Source organism: Bufo bufo, chromosome 9 (genome assembly GCF_905171765.1).
Source record: "Bufo bufo chromosome 9, aBufBuf1.1, whole genome shotgun sequence".
Taxonomy (NCBI): Eukaryota; Metazoa; Chordata; class Amphibia; order Anura; family Bufonidae; genus Bufo; species Bufo bufo.
The window spans coordinates 80,766,106-80,788,559 of NC_053397.1; the positions used below are offsets into that span (position 1 = coordinate 80,766,106).

Below are 22,454 nucleotides of genomic sequence, written 5' to 3' on the forward strand. Positions count from 1 at the left end.
GACATGAAGCCAGATTCTCTGTTACAGGACCTCTCTCCTCTGCCTGGGTGCCGGGGCCTAAATATATGACAATGGACTGTTACAGTGGTGGGTGACGTGAAGCCAGATTCTCTGCTATGGCATGAAGAGACTGATTCTCTGCTGACGTGAAGCCAGATTCTCTGCTATGGGACCTCTCTCCAATTGATATTGGTTAATTTTTATTTATTTTATTTTTATTCATTTCCCTATCTACATTTGTTTGCAGGGGATTTACCTACATGTTGCTGCCTTTTGCAGCCCTCTAGCTATTTCCTGGGCTGTTTTACAGCCTTTTTAGTGCCGAAAAGTTCGGGTCACCATTGACTTCAATGGGGTTCGGGACGAAGTTCGGGTCGGTTCGGATCCCGAACCCGAACATTTCCGGGAAGTTCGGCCGAACTTCTCGAACCCGAACATCCAGGTGTTCGCTCAACTCTAATTCTGAATGGATAAGGATCCGTTCAGAAAGCATCAGTTTGGCTCCGTTCCGCCTCCATTCCGCTCTGGAGGCGGACACCAAAACGCTGCTTGCAGCGTTTTGGTGTCCGCCTGGCGATGCAGAGCCAAACGGATCCGTCCTAACTTACAATATAAGTCAATGGGGACGGATCCGTTTACATTGACACAATATTGGTGCAATTGTAAACGGATCCGTCCCCCATTGACTTTCAATGTAAGTCAGGACGGATCCGTTTGACTTACACTTACTTTTTTTTGACAGAGTTATTGCAGACGGATCCGTACTGAACGGATACCAACGTTTGCATTATAGGTGCGGATCCGTCTGTGCAGATACCAGACGGATCAGCACCTAAACGCAGGTGTGAAAGTAGCCTTAGTTGATTTTCTCGTGGACACTAATGTTAGGAGGCTTATAAAAAAAAAAAATTATATATATATATATATATATTATAATCAGTATTTTAGTATTATATTCGCTATGTATTTCCACCCACAGTGACTACTGATCATTCCCCTCACTTAAAGGGAACCTGTCCGGGATTTGGGGTATAGAGCTGAGGACATGGGTTGCTAGATGGCCGCTAGCACATCCGCAATACCCAGTCCCCATAGCTCTGTGTGCTTTTATTGTGTAAAAAAAACGATTTGATACATATGCAAATTAATCTGAGATGAGTCCTGTCCAGGACTGATCTCAGGCTAATTTGCATATGTATCAAATTGCTTTTTTTACACAATAAAAGCACACAGAGCTATGGGGACTAGGTATTGCGGATGTGCTAGCGGCCATCTAGCAACCCATGTCCTCAGCTCTATACATCAAATCCTGGTGACAGGTTCCCTTTAAATCTTCCCGGAGTGTGAAAAAAAAAAAAAAAAAAAAAAAAAAAAAAAAAGAATTAGAGGAGGCAGGATCTCTCCTATAATACCGCTGGGCTGTGAAGGTTCTCGGTCTGCTATTTAAACACCGATTTAGGGTCCATTCACACGTCCACAAAATGGGTCCGCATCCGTTCCGCAATTTTGCAGAACGGGTGCAGACCCATTAATTTTCAATGGGGCCGGAATGTGCTGTCTGCATCCGCATTTGCTTATCCGCACTTCCGTTTCTGCCAAAAAATAGAACATGTCCTATTCTTGTCCGCAATTAGCGGACAAGATTAGGCATTTTCTATTATAGTGCCGGCGATGTGCGGTACGCAAATTGCAGAATGCACATTGCCAGTGTCCGTGTTTTGCGGATCCGCAGAACACTTACGGACGCGTGAATGGACCCTTAACTTCACAACGGCTGTATAGGCCTGTTATGTGTGGACCTCCACTGTGTGCAGGTCGTCTCTTTGTGCTGTGACATTCGACCTAGCCCAACATGCGCTCCTATTGGCGTCCTGGAAGCTCTTTCACTACTACTGAAAGTAGGAAAAACCATTACATCTGCGTATGAGTGCTGTCACAGGAAGAGACTATAAAACCAGATCCAGATTTGAAAACAACTTACGGCCCCCTGCTCCTGTGACAGCGCCGATACACGGAAGTCCTGGTTTTATCTACCTTTTTTTTTTTTTGCTATTCCCGGAGTGTGAGCCGTAAATCGGACTTCACATAAAGGCAAACTTCTCCCCCTTTTCATTTTTTACTATCCTTTCTAAACAGACTAACCCTGTATGTTAACTGCCCGGTCATAGCACTCATTCGGCCATGTCTGTTGTTACCCCCCCGGTCAGTTCTCCACAGACAACACTAATTCCAGTTTACCAATCTTATTGGTCAGTCTTCTTGCATTAGCATACATGTGATTAAGATATTTTTGGTAATTTTTTGTTTAACTTAAGATATTTCCTTTTTAAATTTTCTAACCCCCAGCAATGTATCGCACCTCAGTTATTTGATTAGTTATTGCCATTGTTATTGTGAGCCAAAACCAATAGTGTAGCCTTCAGAGGTCAGACACAATGTAAAGATTTGCACCTATTCTGTGTTTTTGACCCACACCTGGTTTTGGCTCACAATAACTGTTTGAAGTAACTGATCAAATAACTGAAGTGTGAACGCGGTGTTGTGCGCCAGGAAGACCATATACTGTTTGATGATCCCAGTCTTTGTGACAGATTGCCCTGTCTGTATCCCTAATAACTGAATCCCACACTACCAGCCCTGCGCTCCTAGCCTCCTACTTACTAGACCTGACATTCCCCTGGATGGCAGAGGATGCAGCATTGATACCGCTGAAAGAACATCCCCCTCATCCACCAACTTGGCAAATTTTGTGAGGTGTGCCAGATCAGAGCTAGCCTCCCTGACACCCTTACCTTACGTCGATTGTGAATACATGCAGCTTTTCATTGAAGGCAGCATAAAGTAGTGACAGACACTGACTTCAGCAGACTGTCATTCATGAGCTAATAGAAGTACCATCATTGTCTCCTGAGCCTGGAAAAAGTCGCAGCTTCCTGAGAATTTAACAGATTCTCTTAAAATAAGGCATTTTAATATGCGATAATTTAATGGACAGACTTAATGATTGGGTGTGACAGTATACAATTCATCATTACTGACACAACCAGATATGTTGTGTGCCGACCATGTGTGCTATTAAAGAAAATTACAACCCGTTTTGTAAAATAAAATTTATTTACACAGTAAACAAAATTAGAATAAAATGTACAATACTGACTATTTCTCACTGTTGTACCCTGGGTCCAATGTCCTGAAACTGCACCAAGATTATTCCACCTGTAATATGAAAGAGATGTTAACTGTGAAGAGGCCTGTAAACTCAAGACACATAATATGAAGAAGCCGTTAGACAGAAAGTCTACAGTACAATATTAATACACCTATGCTTAATAATGCCAAATCTGCCAGACGATGGTTGTAACAGCCATAATATAGCTCCTAGGATTTGCCATTGATATTAGGTGGTGGTCCCAGCACTGGGATATACATCGGTCTAGAAAACTGTGTCCCATAATGTCAATTGTCATCTTTAAGTTACAAAGCACTTGCTTTAAAACACAATTTTATAATTATTACAAGTATTTTACAACCCTCGGTGGTTCCCCAGCAGTAAACTGCATAAAGTACCAGCATAGCCAAGCTTAAATCACCCTGTCTCAATCATAGACCTCAGCATACAACAGCCCTCGTTTACAAAAATCAAGAAATAAGCTATTCACCCATACCGGAACGCTTCAATCCCAACACTAGGATCTGTCCTAGAGAAAGATCCCAGTGTTAGGATCCAAATGCTCCCAGATGAAGAAAAAAAATAATTGATCCAGATTTTGTACTTTATATCTGGAGTGCCTTTGCCTTCTTCATATATAATAACTGGAGTGAATAAGCAGAATCCCATTTAAATAAAACTGTAGGTACTATTTCTATTACAAATACATAATTCAACTTCAATCTGTAAAGTTAAAGAACATACCCAAAATCTTTTGGTGTTCACAAAAAAAAAACAACAAAAAAAAAAAGTGTATAAACCTGAAAGTCAGACTGTCAGAATGTGTTTAACCCTTTAACTATGGCGACGTACATTTTTGTCACGGTGATCTTATGAATGTTGTCTAAGGTGTTTAACTGTCACCCAATTGGCACCCCACAATGCAATGGCCAATGGGTTACCATGGCAGATAGGGGCCTAACAGAGGCACTGGGGGCCTGCCACTGGTATTTGCCTATCATACCTTATAGGTTGCCAGTCAAGTATAAAAATGTTTTTGAATACTATGTGGGACAAAAAAAATGTAACCGTGAAATTAACTTTATTGAAATATATGACTGAGTGAAATGTAGGACACTAGTATAGAAAGATATCAAATATATATTCCCCCAAATGTCTGCAGTGTATTGGGAAAGCCCTCAGTCCCTTTCACATTTTTTGTATGTTGCGGCCTTGTGCTAAAAAATTTTATAAAAAAATTAAGCTTTTCTGCCTTCATTCTGCGCCCGATATCCCATATTGACAGTGAAAACAATGTTCAATATCTTTGCTAATTTAAAGAATAGTAAAAACTCAAATATTGCATTGGCATAAGTATTCAGACCCTTTATTCAGGACTTAGTTGAACGATTACAGCCTTCAGTCTTCTTGGGTACGATGCCACAAGGTTTGGGGATTTTATGCTATTTTCTGCAGATCCTCAAGCTCAGATTGGATGGAGACTGTTAGTGGACAGCCAAACTTCTTTCATTTAAAGGGATTCTGTCACCAGGTTTCACCCCTGTCAGCTAAAAATATGCTGATGTTCAGGGCGTCTTCACGATTCCTAATGTGGGCTTATAAATGTCATCTGTGGGCTTATTTAGATAAAAAACAGCTATTACTAACCTGTCAGTCAAACAAATAAGGTGCCCAAGGGGATGTTAATGGATGCAAGGTGCCGGCAGCACCCGCCGCCGTTCGTGCCCAGCGCCGCCTTTCCAGACTTCTGCGCCGCCTCCTAATCCTCTGTGCCGCCTCTCGCTCTCTCTCCCTCCCTCCCCCCTCCTTCTGCTGTAATAATAATAATTAAAGCAGCCAAACTAGAGACCAAGAGATTAATTGCCAGAGAGCAAAACTAACCCTAAAATGTTCTTCAATTATATAAATGGTAAAAAGTATAAATCTGAAGGTGTTGGCCCTTTACAAAGTAATGAGGGGGGAGTTGTAGAGAGCGACGAGGAGAAAGCAAAGCTATTAAAAAAAAAATTCTCCACTATATTCACTGAAGAAAATAAACTGCCAGATGAAATGCAGAATGTAAAAGTAAGCGCCAGGACCAGATGGCATACACCCACGTATCCTAAAAGAATTAAGCGATGTCATAGCCAGACCCTTATTTCTGATATTTAAGGACTCTATAATGACAGGGAATGTTCCACAGGATTGGCGCATAGCAAATGAGGTGCCAATATTCAAAAAGGGTCCAAACACAGAGCCTGGAAACTATAGGCCGGTAAGTTTAACATCTGTCGTGAGTAAACTGTTTGAAGGTTTTCTAAGAGATGCTATCTTGGAGTACCTCAATGAAAATAAGCAAATAACGCCATATCAGCATGGCTTCATGAGGGTATCGGTCATCTGAAACTAGTTTAATCAGTTTCTATGAGGAGCTAAGTTCTAGACATGACAGAGACTAATCAATGAATGTCGTATATCTGGACTTCTCCAAAGCATTTGACACTGTACCGCATAAAAGGTTAGTATAGAAAATGAGAATGCTCGGACTGGGAGAAAATGTCTGTAAGTGGGTAAGTAACTGGCTCAGTGATAGAAAACAGAGGGTGGTTATTAACGGTACACACTCAGATTGGGTCACTGTCACTAGTGGGGTACCTCAGGGGTCAGTATTGGGCCCTATTCTTCTCAATATATTTATTAATGATCTTGTAGAAGGCTTGCACAGTAAAATATCAATTTTTGCAGATGACAAACTGTGTAAAGTAATTAACACTGAAGAGGACAGTATACTGCTACAGAGGGATCTGGATAGATTGGTGGCTTGGGCAGAGAAGTGGCAGATGAGGTAAAACACTGACAAATAGTGTTGAGCGAACTTCTGTTTTAAGTTCGGCGTCTAAAGTTCGGCTTCCGGTTAGCGGAGAATCCCGATATGGATTCCGAATTCCGTTGTGGTCCGTGGTAGCGGAATCAATAATCAGCCATTATTGATTCCGCTACCACGGACCACAACGGAATTCGGAATCCATATCGGGATTCTCCGCTAACCGGAAGCCGAACTTTGGACGCCGAACTTAAAACAGAAGTTCGCTCAACACTACTGACAAATGTAAGGTTATGCACATGGGAAGGAATAATGCAAGTCATCCGTACATACTAAATGGTAAAACACTGACATGGAAAAGGACCTAGGAATATTAGTGAACAGCAAACTAAGCTGCAAAAACCAGTGTCAGGCAGCTGCTGCCAATGCCAATAAGATAATGGGTTGCATCAAAAAGGGCATAGATGCCCGTGATGAGAACATATTCCTACCACTTTACAAATCACTAGTCAGACCACACATGGAGTACTGTGTACAGTTCTTGACTCCTGTGAACAAGGCAGACATAGCAAAGCTGGAGAGAGTTCAGAGGAGGGCAACTAAAGTAATAACTGGAATCGGGCAACTACAGTACCATGAAAGATTATCAACATTAGGGTTATTCACTTTAGAAAAAAATACGACTGAGGGGAGATCTAATAACTATGTGTAAATATATCAGGGGTCAGTACAGAGATCTATCCCATCATCTATTTATCCCCAGGACTGTGACATCCTCTGCGTCTGGAGGAAAGAAGGTTTGTACACAAACAGAAGAGGTTTCTTTACGGTAAGAGCAGTGAGACTATGGAACTCTCTGCCTGAGGAGGTGGTGATGGTGAGTACAATAAAGGAATTCAAGAGGGGCCTGGATGTGTTTCTGGAGCGTAATAATATTACAGGCTATAGCTACTAGAGAGGGGTCGTTGATCCAGGGAGTTATTCTGATTGCCTGATTGGAGTCGGGAAGGATTTTTTTCTCCCCTTAAGTAGGGAAAATTGGATTCTACCTCACATGTTTTTTATTCCTTCCTCTGGATCAACTTGCAGGATAACAGGCCATACCAGATGGACAGATGTCTTTTTTCAGCCTTATAAACTATGTTTATGTGCGCCCCACACAATCCTGTCTCTGAACTCTACAGGCAGTTCTTTCTCCCTCATGGCTTGGTTTTTGCTCTGATATGCATTGTCAGCTGTGAGACCTTATATACACGGGGGTGTCTTTCCAAATCATGTCCAAATCATGTCCAATCAACTGAATTTACCACAGGCGGCCTCCAACGAAGGTGTAGAAACATCTCAAATATGATCAGGAGAAAATGTCAAGTGTCAAGCAAAGAATTTAAATAAATATTCATGTCCATGCAAAATTTTTGTTTCTCTTTTTTACTACATTTGCAAAAACCTCTAAAATTCAGTTTTTAATTTCTCATTATGGGGTATTGAGTGGAGCTTGATGGGGTCAAACTTGAAAGGGTCTGAGACTTTCTGAATGCACTGGCTTAGAATATGCACTTTTTGAACAATCCTTGTATAAAGCTTTTTTTTGTATTTATTTGTTATAATAAATTAAAAAATAGCTCTCCATAAAAATACATCAAGCCCGCCCATTAGTGCCAGTGATGTAATCGGGCTCACTGCTAGGTGGAAGCCTCTGTCTAGCATTCCTATGGTGAGACTTGGTATGTCACCAGATCTGCTGAAAAAGCCCTTGCTCTGTGCGATTCAGCGCAGTGCAAGGAAGAGCACTGTTCAACTCAGAGGGGCTGCCTGGGTGAAGAAGGGGATATTTCCGGATTCAGTCAACCCCGTTAACATGTAGTTTTTACCATACAGTAAACACAAAAAAATATGGCAGAACTCCAGTTTTTCTTATGTTACTTCAAAAAAAGTACAGCAGAAAAATAAAGTCATCGCTTTTGGAATGCAAGATAAAAAATTAAAAAAACTTGGTTCTTAAAGGGCTTTAGCAATGACATGTCCCCTAGCAACATGTCACCGCTGAAGCGACACAGATGATCGTGTCCAGACTGTAGCCAGAAGAAAACAAGACAGGGACCAGAAGATGGACAAATGGGAGCCAGCACACAGGACCAGAGCAGAAAAAAGCAGTATAATTATTTCAGTAGGCGACAAAGGCTAGAGACCTTCAGTTAAGTTTTTTATTCCCGGAAAACACTTTTAAAGTGGTTGTCTCACTTCAGCAAATGGCATTGATCATGAATTAATACAAAAATACAATAAATACTGTGACGAGACCAATCTCGTCACATAGCATTGGAGAAGCTTGGTTGTCCGCCTGCTTCCTTTAGACTATGGCCCCATGTTGAAATGCTTGATTTTCCCCTGCAAAGACATGAAAGCCAGGTCATTTGGTACTTGCCCTATGTGAACAGTGATACCCCAGATAGCTATGCCATGGAGCCCATTCGCATAACGAAAGACTATGTGAAAGACTTTGGCTCCATGGCGATTATACTGTATTTGTTTAGTCTGAGTGCCATTCACCTAATAATATGCGCTCAGACCTGAGCTATCTGGGGATATGTTAAATGTTTTATGCAATAGCTGCACAGTTAAATATTTTTATGTCTTTTATGGTCTTTTGCTACCATGTGGCTAATGGAGTTTTGCCTCTGCCCTTGGAGATAAATTGGATTACTTCCCAATCATCTCCAGGACAGAAGACATTGTGTAAAACGGTGTATTCTCCTGCCTGTGATAATTACATTAACCCATTGTGTAAGGTAATTGTATCACAGGCAGAGGGGAGGATTTTGTGTGGGAGTGTGAGTGTATTGTACAGGGTTACTGGTTGTTTTACAAAACCCCGTGGGTGGTACTAATGTGTATATAAGAACAATAAACACACAGCTCTGGCTGACAACTGCTTAACCCTTAACACGACGCCTTGTCACGTTCTTAGGGGGGGGATTTATTGTATGCTGTTCCAGTTCGACTGCTAGGAGTGTAAACCTTTCATATGGTTTTTCCTATTCGGCTGTATGCAGCATTCAAATGTTTCCAGTTCTGGAGATTGGTGTCTTTAGTAGCTGCCTTTGCATCTGGAAAGGGAATATCTCTTAAACGACTTTTACCCCCTTTTATGCACGGGGGGTACAAACACAAAATTAATACAAGACACTTACTAATACTAATGTATTGTGATTGTCCATATTGCCTCCTTTGCTGGCTTAATTCATTTTTCCATTTCATTATACACTGCCTTTTTTCAGAGGTTACGGCCAACGTATTGGTGCAGATATGAGGTGGCCAGGATGGGTGCTGCTGTGCATGCACGCCTATGCGTGCTTTCACGGTCCTGGCCACCAGAGAGGCTGGCGCTTTCTTCTAGTCTGCAAGCATGACCACCACTGCTGGATTTCAGGGCAGTTGTAATCGGTGGGCAGTGTAATATGCGATTAAAAAAATTAATCAATCAAGAAAAGGAGGAAATATGGACAATCACAATACATTAGTAAGTGCCTTGTATTAACTTTATCTTAAAGGGACACTGACAGGCCGATAAACATATTAAGTTATTCCTATGCAGTCATAGGTCTAATAAAGTGTATTACAATCACATAAGTGTACCCCCTGTCGGCATTTTAAACCATGTAAAAACAACTTTATAATCTGTCAATCAGCTTCCTTTATGCCAAAGGGGCGGTTTTTCACATCTCTTTATGCCCAAGGGGCGTTTTTACTCCTACCTTTGTGCCCAGCCGCGCCTCAACTGTCGCTTCCTAGCGCCGCTCAGTATTATTCACTGGCTGAGCGGCTTTTACAGTCCCCGATCCTCCCAAGCCGGCACAGGCGCAGCAGGAGACACTGGCATTGAATAAGGGACGCAGGCGCACTGCGAGTGAGGGTGCCGGGCAAGTTATCCGGCGCACGCGCAGAAGGTACAAGTGAGTTCAATGCAGCAGGAGACCCTGGCATTGAACTCACTTGTACCTTCTGCGCGTGCGCCGGATAACTTGCCCGGCACCCTCACTCACAGTGCGCCTGCGTCCCTTATTCAAAGCCAGCGTCTCCTGCTGCGCCTGTGCCGGCTCGGGGACTGTAAAAGCCGCCCAGCCAGTGAATAATAATGAGCTGGGCGGCGCTAGGAAGCGACAGTTGAGGCGCGGCTGGGCACAAAGGTAGGAGTAAAAACGCCCCTTGGGCATAAAGAGATGTGAAAAACCGCCCCTTGGGCATAAAGGAAGCTGATTGACAGATGATTATAAAGTTGTTTTTACATGGTTTAAAATGCTGACAGGGGGTACTCTTATGTGATTGTAATACACTTTAATAGACCTATGACTGCATAGGAATAACTTAATATGTTTATCGGGCCTGTCAGTGTCCCTTTAATAATAAATGCCATTTGCTGAAGTGAGACAACCCCTTTAAGTGGCTAATGTGGCATTCTCTCTCTACAATAAAATACATTTAAAAAAAAAATCACGACTTTCCAGATCATTTTAAAAGAGATGTCAGACACTGAAAAAAGATACCAGGGAGCTGGGCAGAGCACAAATTAAGAAAAAAAAGTGTCATCTAACCCCTTTCACAAAGAATATCAGGAAGGATAGGGGTCAGACACCAAGCCAGTCAGCTGTTTGGGAGTAGCTTGGACCCTGAAACTCCACAGCTCCGTCCATTGTGCAGTGGGCGCAGCTAGTTACGGCAGCACTGCTCCCATTCACTTGAACAGGAGCAGAGTGGAGTAACCAGTTCAGTCCAACTAGGCTTAAAGTGTGTTTCCAATTTGTTGTCCATGATTAGAAAGAGTAAGGATCTGCTTTTATTTACCTAAACAGTACACTTGCCCATACCCGGGAGTGCGAGTCATCCCTATTCATGTGAATGGTGCTGTTTACACAAAAATAAATGCAGACTCAGTTTTTCAATCTTGGATATCCCCTTTAACGCTACATTGTTTAAAGGTTAAGCATTCTGTGTCAATTAGACTTATAAGAGTCAGAGCTCCCTATTCTGACACAGAGCTCCAAACCCCTACAAAGACAATGTTAAAAGATAAAATCCTGGCTGCTTGGAGCTACCACCAGAGGGAGATTAAGTGCTTAGTGCATATGACTGCATTATTTAGTGCACTGCATAATTAACTACAGTAAGCTCATAAGCTCCCTCTAGTGGTGGCTAAGGACAGCCAGAAGACTATCATTTGACTTTTTTTTTCTTTGCTGGAACTTTATATTGCAAAGAAATGAATCAATACATGACTAAAATGTGGTTTTAGATTGCTCGCCACCTACAAAGTAATACACAGAACAGAAAAATGACAAAAATGCATTAATTACAGCACTCGATCTTACAGCACTGTTGCTTGTGTGGGGTTTAAAGAAATCAATCGCAAAGGATACAACAGGAAAGGATACACTTTTTTCATGTCAAACAGAAGTTACACGGCCATCTTTAAGAAGAAGAACAGCAACTGTTTTCAGTGCATGGTTTGTGCTCTTCAGAGAAGACAAAATACACACTGCAAAGTTGTAATGGATAATGGTTGCCCTAGAAGAAAACTACTTCTCCTTTACAGCTGCGGCAGCTGCAGACTAAATATTCAAGGACAACTGCATCCCCTATTACGGTAGCTGTTTTAGGTGCACAGCCTAATACTACTAAATGCCCTATGTACACCTTTTATTTGGAAGCTCCTTGTTGTAGTCCTGGAATACATTACCGACATGAAGCATCCCAGCCAAAAAGATTCGGAACAATGTGATGGATAGTATTTTAATCAAGAAGGTTTTCTCCTTTAAAAAGAGAAATGCTCCTCCTAACTCATTTATACTAATTTCCTTTCAGGAAGTGATGTTTCATGAAAATGAAACACATGGGGGAGGGGGGGGGGGCGGATTTATCAAAAACTGGCGTTTTACTACAGTCTTCAAAATCTTGTGCGCTGCTAGTGGATGAGGCTAATTTATGATGAGACGCAGGAATTTAGTTAGTATCCTCTGGCTGTCCGTGCGCCAGAACAAATCTACGGCAGCTTAGAGCTGCTATAGATTTCTATCCTCATTTGGACCTGAAAATTGGATGGCACAGAAACGCCACTTGCAACTAAATTTGTCGTAAGCGCAGTTTAAAAAGTGGCCAACGTGCAGTTTGCAACTTTTTTCTGCCACTTTTCTGTTGCAAGGAGATGATACAGCTCCCTCATAATCTCTCATGTTTGCACTATTTGTATTCCTTCATAGAAAAAAGTTTCTAACTGAAAAAGGCTTTCCTATTTTAGGTGTCCTTGAGGTTTTGCTGTGATGCAGGTGCGGGCTTGTCAAGGTTCTAGTTGCATAACTTACCTTGACTGCTATCGCTTAGTCTTTGTCTTGTCGGGGGCAGGCTTAGGACGAGCAGAGCGTGCAAATTGCTGGTACTGACTTAAGGTAAATAATGAGGCAGAAGTAGTAGTTGTGAACTCGTTGGGCTACTTTCACACTAGCAGCAGGACGGATCCGACAGGCTGTTCACCCTGTCGGATCCGTCCTGCCGCCGCTCCGTCCTCATTGACAATAATGCAGTGCACGTCCAACTTTTTAGTCCGGCGGCCTCTCAACGCGAACTGCCATGCTGCGCCGGAGCTCCGCCCCTGTCCCCATTATAGTCAATGGGGACAGAGCGGCGGTCCAGCGGAATAGCGGCAGGACGGATCCGACAGGGTGAACAGCCTGTCGGATCCGTCCTGCAGCTAGTGTGAAAGTAGCCTTACACCAACAAATCAGTGAGAAGTAATTCAAATATTTCTGAAAATGGTAATGGTCGATCTATTAAAGGGGTTGGCCCGTTTCCTATATTGGTGACTTGTCCTAGGACACCCATGCCGATCAGCTGTTTGAATTCCTGAGGATAGGGCATCTATATAGGAAACTGACCAACCCCTTTAATTTGTGACATTTAGGACCCTTTACTGTAGTATTTTAATCCACCTGTAAAGGAATACAGATCACAGGGGTTTTATGAAAAATCATCTCAAAAGACAAGGGGCTCCGACTCCATCTGGAGAAGAGAAAGTTCAGTCTCCAGAGGGAACAAGGCTTCTTTACCATAAGTACTGTGAAACTGGTGAATAATCTAACTCAGGAGGTCTTCACAGCAGGAACATAGGAGGGCTTCAACAAAGACAGATTTCTTGGATGGACATGTTTTTTTTTTTACCCATACTGTTCCACTATATGTACAGGTGTGGTCAACGTTATTGGCACCCATGACTATTAAGCACACAATGTGAAGGATCTCCTAAAATATAATGTTTAGTAAAAGTGCTTAGATCTATAAACTGATACGTTTGATACAGAAAAGCACAAGACACAAAAATACCAAGACAGAAATTTGGCAGGGAAAAAACTGAAAACAGACAGGATGCAAGTAATATTAACCCTTTGGCTACCGGAGGATTATTTTTTTTCGTTTTTGCGTTTTAATTTTTCTTCCCTATTTTCCGTCAGCCATGAGGGCTGTATGAGGGCTTATTTTATGCGGGACAAGTTGTACTTTCTAATGCCACCATTAATTATGCCATAAAATGTAGTGGAAGGCGGAAAAAATAAATCCAAATGGGGTACAATTAAAACAAATGGCAAATTGCCATTTTTACCCTTTTTTCCATTCGCCGTATCGGATTTTTCTTTTAGATTTTAATAGTATGGGCGTTTTCGGTTGCAGTGATACCCAGGATGTTTATATTTATTGTTATTTAGGTATTTTTTTTATTATACAGAAAGGGGGTAATTTAAACTTTTATATTTTTTTACTATCATTTTAAGGCTTATAAATGATCTTATAAATGTTTTTTTTTTTTAATACCCATCAGGGATTTAAATTGACAATTTATTAGCATTTTGCTCATTCCTTGTGTTGGCCTGCCATCTGGTGGCCAAAATAAGAATTGCAAGATTAACGCTCTGAGTCTCTTCATAGAGACTCAGAGCATGACAGTGCATGTACCGAAGTCCCGATTGGCCGCATGGGGCTTCAGTACTAAGCCGGGAAGCGCGAGCTTCCGGGTTTTTTGCGCATTTAGGTGCCGTAATCTAACTTGATCACGGCATCTAAAGCATTTAATTACTGTGATCAGCATTATTGTAGATGCATTTTTGAGGTGACAGGTTCCCTTTCACGGTTTCAACCTGTATCATATGCTGCACACAGGGCTCCATGAGTGAAAGCCAAGGAGGACCCCACTGCTTAAAGAAAGGCATAAATTAGAAAGACTGAACTATGTTGTGGGGCTGCTTTGCTTCCTCTAGGACTAAAGGCCTTAAATGTGTTACAGGAATAATGAAAACAGAGAATTATCAGAGCATATTAGACCAAAATGGGCTCCTAGTTAGGGCTCGAGCGGTATACCGGTGTCTGCGATATACCCTGGTATTGGGAAACAGCGAAATGGCAATATCACCGTATCCTAATAACTGCAGTATTTAACGACTTCATAGGACCGGTCGCACGTGTGCAGACTGCTCCTCAAAGGTCCATGTCCTGCGGCCTGCATACATTATATATTGGTCCCCACAGATGCTGCATCTTCCTTGCTTCTATTTCCCCATGACCCCACCCACCAATGTGACACTATGTCTGGGACCTGTGGGCAGAGAGCGGCCCCGTACCTGCTGCAGCATCGCATCCTGCAGTCCACAGAACTCACAAAGAGCCTGGAAGGACAAAGCTGGGACCACTGGGTACCTCCGATTCTGGACCCCGGGTATGTCAGCACAGGGGGCACATGTTTGTCCCCGCAGCGGCCGCATCCTCCTCGCTCCTATTTTGCCCTAACCCCGCCCACTAAAGTCAGGAAATTGCCACTCAGCAGCAAGTGAGGGAGCCTATGCAGGTCTCTCTTGGGGAGTTCTCCTGGTCCTGGCCTGCCACTGACCAAGGCGGGAGAAGTGTGACCGCAAAGGAGAAGGTAAAAGATAGTGGTCCTCTCTTCCTGCCTAGACCCGCTGAGGCCTGCACAGGGCTCTTCATCTCTACCCAATAGAAGGAGATGGGGAATATACCTGTCCCATCAGTAGAAGCCCCACACAGTATAATGTCTCCCTGTTGCCCCCATACAGGAGCAACAAGGAGACACTACTGTATATTGTATGGGGCAACAAGGAGACATACAGATTTGGGAGGGGGGGGGGGTATAATGTCTGCTTGGCACCAGCCGCCCCATGCAGTATAATAATGTCTGCTTGGCACCAGCCGCCCCATGCAGTATAATAATGTCTGCTTGGCACCAGCCGCCCCATGCAGTATAATGTCTCCTTGGCACCAGCCGCCCCATGCAGTATAATGTCTCCTTGGCACCAGCCGCCCCATCCAGTATAATGTCTCCTTGGCACCAGCCGCCCCATGCAGTATAATGTCTCCTTGGCACCAGCCGCCCCATGCAGTATAATGTCTCCTTGGCACCAGCCGCCCCATGCAGTATAATGTCTCCTTGGCACCAGCCGCCCCATGCAGTATAATGTCTCCTTGGCACCAGCCGCCCCATGCAGTATAATGTCTCCTTGGCACCAGCCGCCCCATGCAGTATAATGTCTCCTTGGCACCAGCAGCCCCATGCAGTATAATGTCTCCTTGGCACCAGCCGCCCCATGCAGTATAATGTCTCCTTGGCACCAGCAGCCCCATGCAGTATAATGTCTCCTTGGCACCAGCCGCCCCATGCAGTATAATGTCTCCTTGGCACCAGCCGCCCCATGCAGTATAATGTCTCCTTGGCACCAGCCGCCCCATGCAGTATAATGTCTCCTTGGCACCAGCAGCCCCATGCAGTATAATGTCTCCTTGGCACCAGCCGCCCCATGCAGTATAATGTCTCCTTGGCACCAGCCGCCCCATGCAGTATAATGTCTCCTTGGCACCAGCCGCCCCATGCAGTATAATGTCTCCTTGGCACCAGCCGCCCCATGCAGTATAATGTCTCCTTGGCACCAGCCGCCCCATGCAGTATAATGTCTCCTTGGCACCAGCAGCCCCATGCAGTATAATGTCTCCTTGTGGCCCACCGCCCCATACAGTATAAAGTCTCCTGGTGGCCAACCGCCCCATGCAGTATAATGTCTCCTTGTGGCCCACCGCCCCATACAGTATAATGTCTCCTTGTGGCCCACCGCCCCATACAGTATAAAGTCTCCTGGTGGCCAACCGCCCCATACAGTATAAGGTCACCTTTCTCCAGCCGCCCCATGCAGTATAATGTCACCTTGCCCCAGCCACGCCATACAGTATAATGTCTTCTTGCGGCCCCAAATGTTTTTTTTTCTTCTAAATGGGTATTTATCACGATATATATCGTTATTGTGATAAATTTCTTAATATAGTTATCGTGGGAATATTTTTGCTATCGCCCAACCCTATCCTAGGTATATGAAAACTAAGTATGAGTGAAACAAAATAGGTACTGCAGCAGGATATCCACAAACTTACAAGGAAAATGAACTTTAGTACATATCCACTTATTTCTGAAGAAAAACGCAGCCAATAATGTTGACCACAACTGTAACTATGCAGTGATCTTTTTGTAGCCATACATTTTTAAAATTTCCCCTTCTAACAGTGAGACAGCAGCAAAAAGTAAACTAAAACATAAAAAAGACAACTTTCATAAAAGGATACAATGACCATTGGCCTGTCACAAAGTACGTATCCGTGTGTGTGTTTCAAAGCCTTTGCTGCAACATCTTCATTAGGAAAGCCTATAAAAGCTTGTCCCTTCATCCGGCCTTCTGTCATCAGACGAATGTCAAACCTGAAACATCAGGATAACAGAAGAGAAGTGAGTCTTCAACTTATCACCACTAAGAGGCACAGTAAAAGGTTTTTTTCCTACTTTAAGACATTTATGGTACATTCACAGTGGGTCCCATCTCTGAGACTCGCACAAATCTCAAGAACGAGAATCCCTTGATCCCTGTCCTAACTGGAGATGCGGCCACTGTCAACGATGAGGTGGCGTGAACACATGTCTCCCTCCCTTCACTTCTATGGGATTTTCGAAAAAGGTTGTGCATGCTTGCTGGCCAAAGTGTTCAGATGGAAAAGTGAATGGAGAGGTGGCCACACATATACTCTACTTTATGGAGATACTGTTTAGGTCACCAATGATAATTCAGTGATATTCTGAAACATAGCATATGTATATGAACATACAAAAGAACCAACTCAAGCAACTTACATGATTTTTTCAGTGTCAGATGAAAAGTCAATAAATTTCCCAAATATAAACTTCAGATCCTGTAGAATTAAAAAGCAAAAACATAAGGGGATAAAGGGCAAACTGACAAATCAATACACAGATTACATTTATCGGCATACCTTCTCTGTAACTTGTTTGGATAAGTTTTTCACGTAGAGTCTACAATTTGGCTCCCCGGGCTCATAGTTCTTAAACACAGAGAGCTTTCGAGTTTCTAAAAAGAAAAAGAAAAGAAAAAACAAACTTATTTTAGAACTATTACAAGTGATATCTTGCACTTCCAAGTTGGCATTCAATTAGGGCATACAGATGACAAAAAAAAAAAAAAAGAAGGTCTCTAGGATTCATTGTGACTGTTATAGAGAACCTGCTATAGAGCAGAAGAAGCGGAGCAGATATTTTAATGTATACATTTCTAGTTTTACTGAACATTTTCTCAACAAATATTATGTAATAGTCCTGAGGAGGAAAGAGGGCTGTTCGCCCTTGAAATGTGTTGACCACAAATAAATTACTATCTGCTTTTTGCTTTTACGAATACTTGGTATTGCATCCCTGCTGACAGCGCCGACACAGAAGTTTCAATTTCTCTTCTATTGTTACATACTGACCGCTTCATCCCGATGTCCGCATCCCCAGCACGGGTAGGAACCCAGGCAGCCGCACAGGTGGATAATACCAGCAAAACTAAAACAGCTGTTGTGACTCAGCAGAGGGTAAGCGCAACTAATCTTCTATATCCTACCTCAATACCATACAGCACCACACATGAGGCGCGGCCTCCCGTCTCTTTTCTCTTACATTTTCCCAACAAAGCTATATATTAATCTGCTCAGCTCCCCCCGCTCTATAACATGCTGTCTGCAGAGTGCACTGCATTTGGTAGTGACTGGTTCTCACTTACATCAATGGGTGCCACACAGTAGGCAATGTCACACACGCTCAATAATTCTTAGTTCTAACTACACATTTAACCAGTTACAATAACAGGCGCTAGAAAGGACCGCCGCTGTGCGCCTGTCCCCGGTGATGACAGCCGTCACTTCCTGCTCCTCCCTGTCCTCCATCTCACCGCCCGCTCCCTCTACTCCTCGCTAAACTGAAAACATCCGGAGTCACTTTCGCTTCTGGTTGCTCGTGCCGCCTGTCAAGTGCCCGGGCGGATACGTGTGGGGCGGCGGTGATTGGGTGGCGCAATGGTGTGGGCGGTACGGTGCGCAGTGTGTTGATTGGCCGGCGCGCCGCGCATGTGCACTTCAACAATTGGCACACACGCACGGACACCAGCACACGCACACAGGGCTTTTATTAGTACAGATAATCATCAGCAATGCATATTTACCTTCTTTAGAAAGCCTGCCCTTCTCCAGCTCCCTCCTGGAAATAAATTCCTTTGGCAAATCATCATCATCTTCCTCATTCTCCTCCTCATCATCATTGGGCTCATTAACTGGATAGATCTTCCCAAATCCAATAATCTCTCCATTTCCCTCAGGAGCCATTTTGGTTTCCAAACTTGAATTAAAGGCTGAAGTAAGCAAAATAAATTACTGAGCTAGCAAAATTACTAAAACAAAATTACACCTCTTGCCAGATCTATTCTGTCAGTATCAGGATGAATATTGGAATAACCTACAAGATATTGTACATATAAAAAAAATCTAAAAAAAAAAATCCCTAAATAACTTTACAGGAAGTCTGTCAGCAGTTTGACAATGCTAAACTACTGCCAGCACTAGGTGTAGAAAATCAGCAGCTGTAAAAACATACCTTTTGCTGAGTTTTTACTATCAGGAGTAGTGTAAATATGATCTTATATTCTGCCAGATTCAGTTCCTGAAAGTGCACTGGAGAAGCCGCTTCATTGATTAGTGCTCTTTGCATTGAGCTGCTTCACAGCCCCTCCCACGTGCTCTGACTGACAGCTGTAGCATCAGCATCAGGGGTCACTTAGAGCCGAGGGGAGGGGGTGTGAAACAACTAGATACACAAAGCACTTTACAATGAAGCTCCACCTCTAGTGCAGGTGGAGAATCTTGTGGGGGGGGGGGGGGAATAAAAATAAAATATCATATTCACAGAAAATGGCTGTTTGTACTGGTTGCTCCAGGCCTCTAATTAGTGCCATCAGCAGCAAAGTATGAAACTGCTGACAGGTCCTATTTAAAGAAGCTGGCCCACAAGTAACACTTATCACATATCTACAGGATAGATGATCAATGTAGGATCACTAGGGGTCCAGTCATAAGAATGGAGGTTCCTGAGGCACTGCTCTGTTCACTTTTATGGGACTAATGGACATAGCCAAGTGCTGTCCTCAGCAGTCCCATACTTGTGATCGGTGGGGGTCTCAGCAATCATACATTTATCACATATTCTGTACAGAGGTGACATGTTCGTGGGCTATCCCCTATAAAGACAGCAGATTATATTCAAGCTGGTACAAAACATACATTGGGGTGCTGGACAGTGTGGTGCAGTTGTTTTCATGGCATTTGTGGGTATCATTTAAATTGTTTTGTGGCACTTGTCCTCTAGAGAGAATTCGAAATAAAAAATTTTGTGCATTAACTATCGAGGACGTTTTTACTTATTTGTCAACCTCAATGGTATTTTTATTAGGATGAGAGTCTAATATTGGGGATTTATATACTGAAAGTAAGAGTTTTGCAGAATGGATGCTGACCCATTCATTTCAATGGGGCTGTAAAAGATACGGACAGCACACCACGTGCTGTCCACATCCGTACTTCCGCTCCGTGGCCCGGAAAAAGACAAAACATGTCCTATTCTTATCCGCAATTGCATTTGGCAATTGGCATTTCTATCATAGGACTGGCCGTTCTGTTCTGCAAAACGTGGCCAGTATCCGTGTTTTGCTGATCCGCAGTTTACAGAGCGCAAAACAGATATTGTCGTATGAATGAGCCCTAAGGCTGGGTTCACGCCTGAGCGTATTCGATAAGCGCTTTTTACAGGTGTTTTTATCGGGCGTTTTTGAGGGGTTTTTGTATTTTGATTAACCACAGAGGCATCCAATGAAAAACTGCCACAATACGTGCGACAATATGCCCCAAAGAAGCTCCTGTACTTCTTGGGGCGTAGGGAGTTTTTCAGCGCGGTAAAACGCTCAGGTGAGAACCATGCCCATAGGGAAACATTGGTTTTTGCCTGTTGAGCGTTTTACAGCGCGTAGGAACGCGCTGTAAAACGCTCAGGTGTGAACCTCGCCTAAGAGTCATAAACATAGGGTTTTCTGCCGTTTGGTATATTAGCTAAATGATCTATAATGTATTACTGCATTACCGTTATAAAATATTGCCCATAGAGACAACCCCTCAAAAAATAAGCACCCTGGGCAATCAGCTGATGTTCCTGGTCAATCTCAATACAATCCCAGCAAACAGCTGCAGGAGAAATGTTATATTAGATGGCGGCCATTCACATGAAGGTAGGCTCAGTCTTCCAGAATGAGAGTAGGTGTATAGAGGTAGATCCCAAGAGGAGGACCACTCCCATCCGTGATGTCCATATGCCCTACTAGGGTATACAGACATAGGATGCTTTCATGAGATAACGAGAGATCAGAGACAGATGTGGGTATACAAAATTATTTAAAGCATTATTTAATTTGTTGTTTTTTGTGACACCTTCCATTTTGCTTACCATCTGTAGCTGGGGCTATGTCAGCAGGAATGTGAAGTTCCATTTTCTTCTGCCTAATTACACTTGGTTGCTCAAAGACCTCAGAAGGCAATAAAGGCGCATGTGGATGGCTGTAATCAAAATGGACATTGAAACTTTACTAAGTAACCTGAACACAATATTAAATTCTACTTAAAGGGGTTACCTAGGTTTTTTTTTAAATGTCCCTACCACCAGTTAGTGGGGGACACATTACCAATGAGGTCATTCATTGGCTGCAGTGGTGCACATGACCCCAACTGTGCAGTAAGTTTATATGTGGGGACCTGAAATATGGTGAAGACTGCCCGGAAGCCACAAAGCATGGAGCAGTATAACTGTATTCACAGGTCCTGCTGGGGAGGCAGAAATAAACATATCTATCTATAAATAATAATGATGGACAAACCCCTTTAAGGTTAACTTCTTTATTGTTTTCTCTAAACCTTAAGATTTGGGACATACTTACAAGTAGTATCTGGTAGGAGGCGATTAATAAATCACTTTTCATGGGCTTAATGCTAAGCGGTCGTCTAAAGCTCTTAACCCATATACCAGTAAACACAGCAGAAGTTCCAGGGTTTGGCTCATGATGCACCATTACGAAGAACATCCCATACAAGTTCAGCTATTAATAACTAACCTGTGCTGTACAGCAGGAACAGTTATTAGATCTTTTATCTTCATCTTTTTCCGTGGACGAGACTGTTTTTTAATCCTTGGTCTCTTGGGCAGCATATCCGCCAGCTCTTTAAGAAGACGAGCCGTCCTAAATACATTTAGAAAAATTAACAGAACAAATAAAATATGTGCTACCACTAGGGCCACGGCCAAGAAACTCACTAGGTTTCACAAGTGATTGTAGCCTGGTAAGAGGTTTGGAACAAAGTCCAGGAGTACAAGAGATGGGTGTAAAGAGTAAAATGAATTTTGCGGTTTGAATCAACGTCCTTTAAATTAATAATTTCTGAAGGTACTGTAGCTGTAATTCTATAATGTATATTTTCAGATCTGTGGTCACGTGACCATGTCCATGCAGTTCTTTCTTATTTCCCGTTATGTCCATGTCCGTGTCAAAGCAGCAGCGGCAGGGGCAGTGCTAGGAGTGTATGTAGCTACGTGGAAGGAGCTATAAAGTAACTGGGTGTTAGTGCTGGGGCCGTGGCAGAAAAAGAAAAGGTGCATCAGCATCATGGATTTGGTTGGATACAGTAACAGGAAGAGCTACACGTATGAGGGAATGAAACCAAAGTGATTTGTTTACATGTAGAAAATGGATCAGGTCCAAAACGCATGGGAAAGACGTACATGAGGTAAGCCATTACATATGCATATCTGTTAAAAAACAGTCGTCCCTGGAAAACCCTTTAAATTTAAGATGCATACCAAAACCCTTTATAGGCTACCAGCACACAAGTGAGGGTGAACGCACATAAGATCCACAAAAATGTCTGTGCGTTTCTGCAGCATATTTGCCCCGAAATCTGCAATCTAACAGCGGTTGTTGGTGCGGATTTGACACGGTTTTGCCACAGATCTCGCCTTTCCGTTGAAAA

At 43.0% G+C, this 22,454-nt stretch overlaps 1 protein-coding gene across 2 annotated transcripts in view; it reads right to left on the bottom strand.

The window, feature by feature from the left end:
• Positions 1-3,110: 3,110 nt before the first annotated feature.
• Positions 3,111-22,454, bottom strand: part of RNPC3 (RNA binding region (RNP1, RRM) containing 3) — a 40,672-nt gene continuing 21,328 nt past the window's right edge. Inside the window, exons 8-15 of one of the 2 annotated variants that reach the window (XM_040407601.1) lie at positions 21,542-21,667; positions 20,881-20,990; positions 18,557-18,742; positions 17,334-17,428; positions 17,194-17,252; positions 16,635-16,767; positions 12,329-12,396; positions 3,111-3,216 (exon numbers count right to left, since the gene is read on the bottom strand). In XM_040407601.1, the coding sequence (XP_040263535.1) occupies positions 12,337-12,396; positions 16,635-16,767; positions 17,194-17,252; positions 17,334-17,428; positions 18,557-18,742; positions 20,881-20,990; positions 21,542-21,667 (769 nt within the window). In that variant the 3' untranslated portion in view covers positions 3,111-3,216; positions 12,329-12,336. Of the gene's footprint in view, positions 3,217-10,482; positions 11,437-12,328; positions 12,397-16,634; positions 16,768-17,193; positions 17,253-17,333; positions 17,429-18,556; positions 18,743-20,880; positions 20,991-21,541; positions 21,668-22,454 lie in introns of those variants that run through there. The other variant, XM_040407602.1, reaches the window with a different exon arrangement.